Source organism: Peromyscus maniculatus, chromosome 14 (genome assembly GCF_049852395.1).
Source record: "Peromyscus maniculatus bairdii isolate BWxNUB_F1_BW_parent chromosome 14, HU_Pman_BW_mat_3.1, whole genome shotgun sequence".
In the NCBI taxonomy this organism is placed as follows: Eukaryota; Metazoa; Chordata; class Mammalia; order Rodentia; family Cricetidae; genus Peromyscus; species Peromyscus maniculatus.
This window is the reverse complement of record NC_134865.1, coordinates 70,231,896-70,241,165: the sequence shown is the minus strand read 5'-3', so window position 1 is coordinate 70,241,165 and position 9,270 is coordinate 70,231,896. Positions and strand designations below refer to the sequence as shown.

At 42.2% G+C, this 9,270-nt stretch overlaps 1 protein-coding gene across 3 annotated transcripts in view; it reads right to left on the bottom strand.

Annotated features, from left to right (window-relative positions):
- Positions 1-1,363: 1,363 nt before the first annotated feature.
- The window catches only part of Ttc8 (tetratricopeptide repeat domain 8), a 64,132-nt gene continuing 56,225 nt past the window's right edge, over positions 1,364-9,270 (bottom strand). For all 3 annotated transcript variants that reach the window (XM_006986855.4, XM_006986853.4, XM_042261032.2), the window contains 5 exons: positions 9,022-9,161; positions 7,423-7,597; positions 7,011-7,133; positions 4,307-4,390; positions 1,364-1,799 (listed from right to left, as the gene is read on the bottom strand). In XM_006986855.4, the coding sequence (XP_006986917.1) occupies positions 1,683-1,799; positions 4,307-4,390; positions 7,011-7,133; positions 7,423-7,597; positions 9,022-9,161 (639 nt within the window). In that variant the 3' untranslated portion in view covers positions 1,364-1,682. The remainder of the gene's footprint in view (positions 1,800-4,306; positions 4,391-7,010; positions 7,134-7,422; positions 7,598-9,021; positions 9,162-9,270) is intronic.

The window sequence follows — 9,270 nt, the reverse complement described above, 5'->3', positions numbered from 1 at the left end:
CCCCAATTGAATGTTTTCCCTTTATAAGAGTTGCCATGATCATGGTGTCTCTTCACAGCAATAGAAACCCTAACTAGAAAGCAGAACTCATGTGTGTTATCAACAATTTATTCCTTCTTAAAGCCAAATAGAATTCCACTGTATGGTTGTATCAGTTTACTCACTTACCTATTAATAGGCCTTTGGGTTGTTACCAGTTTGAGGCTATTACAAATAAAGTTGCTATGAACATTCACACCCAAGTCTGTTAAGTGAACATTTTTAAAGTTCCAGTTGTTTACATGGTAACCAGAACTCAGTCTGGTCCATTTTTTTAAGTTTCAGCTATTCTAATTAAGTTTTTAATTGTACTTTCTTGACTTTTTTGTGTGTTTGCATATTTGCCAAATATTGTATGTCATTTCTGGTGAGGTTTCCACTTATTTTATGGTGTTTTTGTTTTGTTGAGACAGTGCCATGCATTATAGCCCAGACTAGCCTCAAACTGCCCCTGCCTCCTCAGTGCTTACTGGCATGTGTCATCATCTCCAGCCTTTTTATTGAGTTTTGAGTTTTGTTCTCAGTGAAAGTCATTTATAGAATACATACTGCACTTGAGAATATTTCCTCCCAGTCAGTGGCTTATTTTTCTACTCTCAGTAATGTCTTTGGAAGCAAAAAAGTTTCTAAGGTCCAAGAAGTCAAATCTATGAATCTTTTTCTGATTGTGATTTTAGAGTTTTAGTTAAGAAATCACCATGTGACATAAATTTACATATATTATTTCTTCTAAACATTTATACATACATACATATACACACATATATACATATATGTTTATATGTAGATGTATATATTAATATGTATACACATCTATACACACATACACACATGTCTACATATATATATATTGTCCATAAATTACTTTGAGTTAACTTTTGTCAAGATATGAACCAGTGGGCATTTGGGGCACACATTAACTAAAAACTAGTAGTGCATAATTTCTAATAAACTTAAAGTAACAGTTTGATTGATAAGATTAATGGGCTTTTAAAACTAACTTGTATCATCAGAGATAAATGAAATAAAAACTCATGAAAAGTGAAGTAAAAAAATGTTTTTCTATACACAAATTGCATCAGTCTCAGAAAAACAAAACAAATATTGTATGTTTTCTCTAGTGTGTGGATTCTAGCTTTTACTTAGACACTTCAAATCATGTACACACAGATGACTGAAAATGGATAGGAAACTGGCAAGGGGACAAAGGGGACCAATCGGAGAAGAGTGTGGCTGAAGTTCACCCCGCATACATGACATAACCGTTTGAAAATGTCTGTATTTACCAATGAATTTTTTTAATTGAAAAGACAAAACTAGGAAATGCTTAAATCTTCTTTTTATAATATTATCTTATAAAACAACAAAGTTCTTAGAGTAGGTTCTGGTTTACATTCTTTTTCTTTGTTTCAAGACAGGGTTTCTCTGGCTGTCCTGGAATTCACTCTGTAGACCAGGCTGGCTTAGAACTCAGAGATCGCCTGCCTCTGTCTCCCAAGTGCTGGGATTAAAGGTGTGCGCCACCACTGCCTGGCTTGATTTATAGTCTTATATGCTACCTCATCTGCATCACACTATTGCATAGTACATTTGTTGTCCTGTGCACTGACCCTTCGTGCAGATGTACTTGGTCCAAGGACTGATCAGAGCATAGCAAAGTGCTGTTTTAACTGCTTAATTAAGTGCTGTGTGTCCACGTGCTCTGGAAAGGCTGCTTCAGACTTCTGAGCAGCAACATAGCTCCTCTGAAGATCTCCAATCTGGAAGAAATAACAAATCAGGAACCAGAATAAGATCTACATGTTGGAAAAATGCCAAGAGTTCTCAAAAGTAAACTGTTCCATTATGCTGCTTATAGTTTAGAATTATCTAAATTATAAATCCACCATAAAAATGAGGAAAATAAAATTATATAAATAACATATGCTCCAGTGTAGTGTGTTTTCTCTCTCTGTCGCTGGTAGCACTGTAAATGTAAAAGGGCATTTGTTGGCCTAAAGATTCAAGTCTGTGTAGCTAGAATAAATGCAACATCCAACAAAGACATCATGAATAGCATAGGATCTCTTAGGCAGGAAATTTAAGTAAAACATATTAACTGAAGATATAAAGACTGGGTGCCGGTAGCACACACCTTTAATCCTAGCACTTGGGAGGCAGAAGAAGGTGGATCTGAGTTGAGGCCAGCCTGGTCTACAGAACGAGTTCCAGGATAGCCAGGGCTACACAGAGAAACCCTGTCCTAAAAAAGAAAAAGAAAAAGAAAAAAAAATGGGGGTGGGGGTGGAGGGAGCTGGAGAGATGGCTCAGCAGTTAAGAGCACTGGCCACGCTTTCAGAGGACCTGGGTTCAATTCCTAGCACCCATATGGCAGCTCACAACTGTCTGTAACTCCAGTTCTAGAGGATCTGATGCCCTCATATCAATGCACATAAAATAAAATTAAATTATTTTTAAAAAATATAAATTATGTTCTGAAAGGTTCTAAGTAATACTAAACACAGCAGTGTTGGGTGGATAGCTGGTTTTTAAGTTTATAAAGGCTATCTCTAATGTTCAATGAACTCTGTTTATATCCAGTACCAAAGAAAAATTATCTTCATTCATGAATGCACTTCTGCAAAGACAGAAAATATTTAGTATGTGCACAAAAAAATCTAGATGATTCAACTCTGATGGATTTTTAATCACATGTATATGTATTTTAGATTTAAATGGTTTCCTTTTAAAATCATAACATTGCCAACATTATTATTTTATAATACATCAAAACATTGCCAACATCACAATTATTTGATAGTATTTTGCTGAACTATGTTATAAGAATGAAGAATTCTTTGAACTAAGAATCATTAAGGTGCACTGATCCTCAGGTGAGCTGGCCTTTCTGTAAGAAAGTGTGTCTTTAACTGAGTTGTAGCAGGTGCAGTGGGAGATGGAAGGGCATCAGGAGCTGGGTGGGAGTTTGGAATCTCATATTGCCATGTGGCTCTAGGGCGTGCCTTTGTTTGGTTTCAGATTTATTTTTTATTATTTTTAATTATGTGTAGGTGTGAGTGCATGCGGGTATGGGGATGTATGAGCAGGGGCTGCCAGTGCCAGAGATGCAGAATCTCCTGGAACTGGAGTTACAGGCAATTTCAAGCCACCTGCTATGGGTGCTAGGAACCAAATTCTGGTCCTTTGGAAGAGCAGCAAGTGCTCTTAACCCCTGAGCCATTCCCAAAGACCCCTGCTCTTTGGGTTTTATTGTGGCTGGATCTTGTTGGTCTAACCTTGAACTAATGACCCTCCTGCCTTAGCCTCCTGTGCCTAGGGTTTTACAGGCTTGTGCCTCCACACCCAGCTCCTATGGATGCTTTGTAATCTCAGTGAGCCTCAGGTCTCATGAGAACACAAGCATCATGAAGTGGAAGTTTCTGTCCGCTTCAGTCATTGCTACATCTTCTATGCTGACCACAGGGCCTCGTACACAGAGAGGCTCAGCAAAGAAATATCGCTGGGGTTTTGAAGAGAATTCAGAAAGGTAGGCAAAGAACCTCCACCAGAAGCTGGTATTTAGCAACTGTCCCCCAAACTGTAACAGGAGTGAGAGCCTTTTCTATTTTCAAAATAGACATATGTGGATAGTTCTGTATTCATGCTATAAGGATATCGTGTTTACGTCTTTAGTCAATAAAAGCCGCACTTCTATCACAAGCATTTGAACTCTTTCCTCAAGACAGACTTGCTTTTCATGGTAAAAGTGCTGAGATGCCCTAGTGCCCTGGCTTGCTTGTTTATGTTTTATTAAAAACAGCTCACTACTCCTGTTGACTTCTGGATATTAACTGATTGGCAACAGAATAGTAACAGTTACCTTTCCCCCATATTGCTCATAACTGAGAAAGGGGTGGTGGGAATAGGATCTGCATATAACAGACAGGATTCCCTTGCTCTAAAAGTCAATTATAAATCCTTCCTGGACCTGGAATTATCTAACAAGTGTTCTTTAGTGATTAAATGTGGTATTTTAAAATGTAAGCGATTTCTTCTGCAATTTATAGTGGTGTCTTAGTCAATACCCAGTGATAAAGTTTATTACATAATCTCCTGAAGTGAAGATATTTGTGATAAAAGTTTTTAAAAAGTCATTTCTTTCAGATTGAAAAAATAATCAACCTTCTGTTCAGAAAGATAAGGTTTAAAATATATTCAATCTGTATTTTTTTAAACCAAGAAAGATCAAGAATGTGTCAGATGATAAATTAATAAAGGAAGAAAATACCTTATCAGAGACTGTTGCAAAATTAAAATGTGGCTCATACATATGGGGTGCTAAAGACGATGCAGTTTGTAGGAGTGCCCTTGCCTGTGGGGAAGCAAGGAAGAAAAGGCAGACATATGAGCACATGTCAGCACTATATCTATGATTTCTTTAGGTTAAAACAAAACTTACCTGGGACAGGACCTTAAAATGATCCTGTGCGCAATACAGATGACATTCCTCAGGAAATACAATGGCGTAATGAAATATAGCTTACTCTGGCTATCCTGGCAAAATGTTAGTGATACATACTTCAAAAGAGGGAATATGAGAGTTGAAAATTTAGGGTCGATACAAGTTATTTGAGAATCACCGCCTCATAAAGACTACACTTCAGTATGATACACAATTTGAAATACCATCTCCTCAAAGCTTAAAAAAAGTCTTCTTGACTTAAGCTTTGTTGTTGGCGATCAACTTAGGAGGCTCTAGCTATCTGTTCCCTCACAACAACTTAACATCAGTACATTTCAAACTCCAAAGTTCTGCACTGGATGAGATCAAGCAAACATTTATTATACTGCTCATCAGTCTGCTAGGTGAAATAGCAACAGGAAATGACAAGCTTTCTCTGAAGTATTGTCCTAGTTAGGGTAACTATTGCTGTGATAAAATACCATGACCAAAATGAGTTGGGGAGAAAAGGGCTTATTTGGCCACATCCTAATCCATTACTGAAGGAAGCCAAGAACTCAAACAGGGCAGGAACCTGGAGGTGGAGCTGATGCAGAGACCATGGAGGGGTGCTGCTTACTGGCTTGCTCTGGATGGCTTTTTCAGGCTGCTTTCTTAGAGAACCCAGGACCACCAGCCCAGGGGTGGCAGCATCTACAATGGGCTGGACTCTCCCCCATCAATCACTAATTAAGAAACGGTCCTACAGCTCGATCTTATGGAGGCATTTTCTCAACTGAGTTTCCCTCCTTTCAGATGACTCTAGCTTGTGTCAGGTTGACATAAAACTATCCAGCACAAGCACTCAAAGCATACGACTTAGGTTTCATTTCACAGGACGATGTTTTACAGAGACCATGGAGTAACAGGAGGTGATAATGTGTGCATCACAGTTCATGTGACGCCACTGAACAACGCCCCCCTCCAATGATCCTGAGAACAAATTCATGCATCATTTTTTTGAAATGAGAAAACAAGGACATCAACTCCTATACGACAGTAGTAGACACTGGATTTTACCTAATAAAAAACTTTGAAACGCATTTGGAATCACTGGACTGGTACAATGGCTCACCAGGTAAGGGCACTGGCCATCCGAAGACCTGAGCTTGATTCCCCAGAACCCACGTGGCACAAGGGGAGAGAAGGGAGAATTGGCTCCTACAGGTCGTCCTCTGACCTCCACACGTGTGCCACGGAGTGTGTACATACTTGAGCACATGTCCACACACACCACCTCACAGTACTGAGGTGACAGACGCATGCTGCAACGGCTTTTTAAGTGGGTGCTGGGGATCTGAACTCAAGTTCCCACACTCATGCGGCAAGCATTTTTCTGACTGAACCGTCTCCCCAGCCCCTCCAGGAACACCGGCTTAGACTTCCCATATGCCAGGTGCTGTTCCTAGTGCTGAGAATGCACGAGTTACATAACGAAAGAGATCCGTGCTTTCAGGCAGCCAACAGTCTGCTCCACATACCACTATCTAGTAAAATGAGAAAAAGAAAAAGGTCCGAGATGTGCGAGGCCTCGAGGGCTTTCCTTAGACTGGCGTTTGGGTGGTTTTTCTACAGAGAGGACACTCAAGACTCAAGACACTTGTCATGGCAAGGTCTGGGGGACACTGCAAAGGGCTGCCGGGAGACGAAGCTCTGTGTGTCTGTAGAGCAGTGGGTCGCTCATGCTCCTGAAGCCAGTGAGGAAGGAGCACATGAATACACTATCAAAGGGCCTGCACAGGCCAGGCCGGGAAGCCTGGGTTTTAGTCCAAATGCAAAGAGAAGGAACTGGAGGATTTTAGCAAAGCAATAATAAAATAATATTGTTTTATAACAAAATCCATTATGCTACTCAGAGGAGGATGAGCTACTGCTTTATTCATTTTATTCATTCATTATTAAGTCACTCAGTAGTCGACCTCATAGTGGGGGGTGCGGGGGCAATGGCTTTGTCGGTAAAGTGCCCACCCCACCATATGGTGTGTGTGTGTGTGTGTGTGTGTGTGTGTGTGTGTGTGTGTGTGTGTGTGTGTGTGTAGGAGGAGGAGACCAGTTAGGAGGCACCTGGGACAGTACAGGAAAGAGATGAACGTGGGGTAAAGAAGAAGGAGCACACTGAGTTAGGGTGGACAGGACTGCTGGACAGTGTGGGCACAGGGGCAGCAGAGAGAGGAAAGAAGGGAAGGGTTGAAAGGGTGGCTGCTAGGATGCTGGCAGGAGCAGTAGACTGCAGTGGGAGACAGTGCGTTTCAGGGCAGAAGACCATGGAGGTGTACGTTGCTCCCATTAAATCAAATGTTCCTCTTCGGCCTCACAGAAGTGAAGTGACCTGCCCAAAGTCACACAACTAGTGATAACAGAGCTGGGGTTCAGAACCAGGCCTGCTGGACTCCAGAGCTGTTTGAAAAGTATAACACGTAACGGTGGCTGAGTGTCACCGCTTTCCTCTGAAGAAAGCCAACTGTCCACTGTGAGCGTGCAGGTCTCTGACCTGTTCGATGTGACCCTTCCGCATCTCCAGCACGGCTAGGTTGTTGTAGGCCTCCGCATGGTGGTTGTTGTGGACCAGGGCCAGCCTGAAGCACTGGTGGGCCAGGTTTGTATCTCCTATTCCCTGCAAGGAAAAGCACGCGTTTGCACATGCTCCCTCCGGCTGCATCCTCCCTCATTTTGAATATAAATCTTTCCAGCTCCGTAGAGAAAACGAGCACTAATCACAGCAGTGGAGTGAGCTCTGTGCATGGATTTTACTTGAGGATAGAAAATGACTCAAATCTCTAAATCGTCAGCTGGGTTTATAATATGAGAATTTCTTCACATGAACGTATGGTGACTTTTTCCTTAACAGGAAACATGCACACACATCACACACACACACACACACACACACACACAAAACATACCACAGCAATGTGCCCCAGGTTGTACCAGACATCAGCTGCCTCTTCTTCATTCTCAGCCAGGGAAAGGGCACGTTCGAATGAGGTCAGAGTCATATCATACTGCTGGGCATAGAAGCAACACAGCCCCAGGTTGTTGAAAAGCTGGCAATTATAGACTCCCATCTGCAAGAGGCGTCTTTCCAAAGAGGAGCACAAAAGCTGATGTTAGATTAACTTTATGAACATAGTTAGAAGTGAATTCATTTGACAATGTTAGGACCCCCAAAGAACATTAGCACAAGCATATCAATTAATGTTTAAAACAATGCTCATAACTTGTCATAGGGCACGTGTCCAGGGACAAGGTCAGAAAAGTGGGTTTTTGTTTGTTTGCTTTTTATTTTGTTTTGTTTTCCCACAAGAGCTTCATTAGGAAGAAAGGAGAAGGGGTCGCCTAAGTTCACACGTTACTTCAGAGGCCGCAGCACCTGCAGGGAATTCCCTGAGGCCTGATCCAGCCTGAGGAGCGTGTTCCACACCTCACCTGCAAGCCTTCTGCACAGCCCTGGATTCTGCTGTCTCGACTGTGGGGCACAGATTCACTCCAGGGAACCTCGGCCATGGAAGACGTGACTGCCGCTCTGGGTTCCCCACTCAGCTTTGCCAGGGCAGCTCAAGAGCCCCACTTGGCTTCTCTGCATCATTAATCCAACCGAGTTCAAATACAGAGACGAAAAGCCAGCCCAGCTGCTTGAGAAGCCCGTGACCCACTTTAGGGGTGGAGAGTGCGGCCAGCTGCACGAGTGCTGGATGCAGCTGTTTACTTCATATTTTCAGCATGTGTTTGGAAAGAACTTGTCAGTTGTCAATCTACCAGATAGTCCAGGGGCTGAAACCACCAGGTGAAAATTAATTTTAGGGACCAGTGAGAAGGCTTAGTGGGTAGAGGTGCCTATCTCCAAGCCTGGTGACCTGAGTTTGGGCCCTGGGACTCACATAGTAGAAGGAAAGACCTAAACCCAAGGGAGTTACCCTCTAACCTTCACAAGCATGCTACGGTGCATGTACCCCACCCTGGATACACACAAATAAATAAATAGTGAATGTAATGTTTAAAAAATGTATTTTAGAAGCCACATGAGGGATAAAATAAGTATGTGCTCAAAGGAGAACCAGCGACCATCATGTACTTAGATTTGGAAACAGTTGAAAATATTCCACAAAAGAGATGACCCTGTTTTAGGTCCTCGTCGAGGTTCAGAACATGGGGCACCTGCAAACCCTTCCTGCGTCAGCCTCTCTGCCTTTAGAGTTTGGGTTATTAAGAGGCAGTGACAGTGAGAAATGCTTCAAGTAGCCATTTAGCCTCTGTTGTTTCTTGACAGCGAACACCAGCTGACACTGAGCTCAACTGAAAGCGTGGCCGTGCAGGTATGTTTTTCCAGGAGGCCAGTCTGCACACCCCCAAAGTACCAAAGGTCACTTTAATCCTCAGAGAGCAACTGAGAGATGCAGTTCTTCGCTTTATACACATGTGGCCTTTCCATAACTTCTCTCCGTTTTCATTCCACCCCGTTACTGGTTCACCCACTTTTCCTGCAGATGCAATGTAACACCCACCTGTAAAACCGGAGGGCAACCTCTGGTTGGTCAGAATAAAAGTGGTTGCTTCCAATGCAGGCGATGGCTTCCACGTGAGTATTGTCTTGCTTCAGGACTTCTTTGTAGTATTCGGCTGCAGATGAACTATTGTTCATTTCCTATTCCCCATGCAGAGAGAAGAGCAATTCTTTGTTAACACTGGACAAGAAGCTGCTTTTTTTCTAAGTTCATTCATTCAACAATATTTATTTCGAGTCTGCCATATGT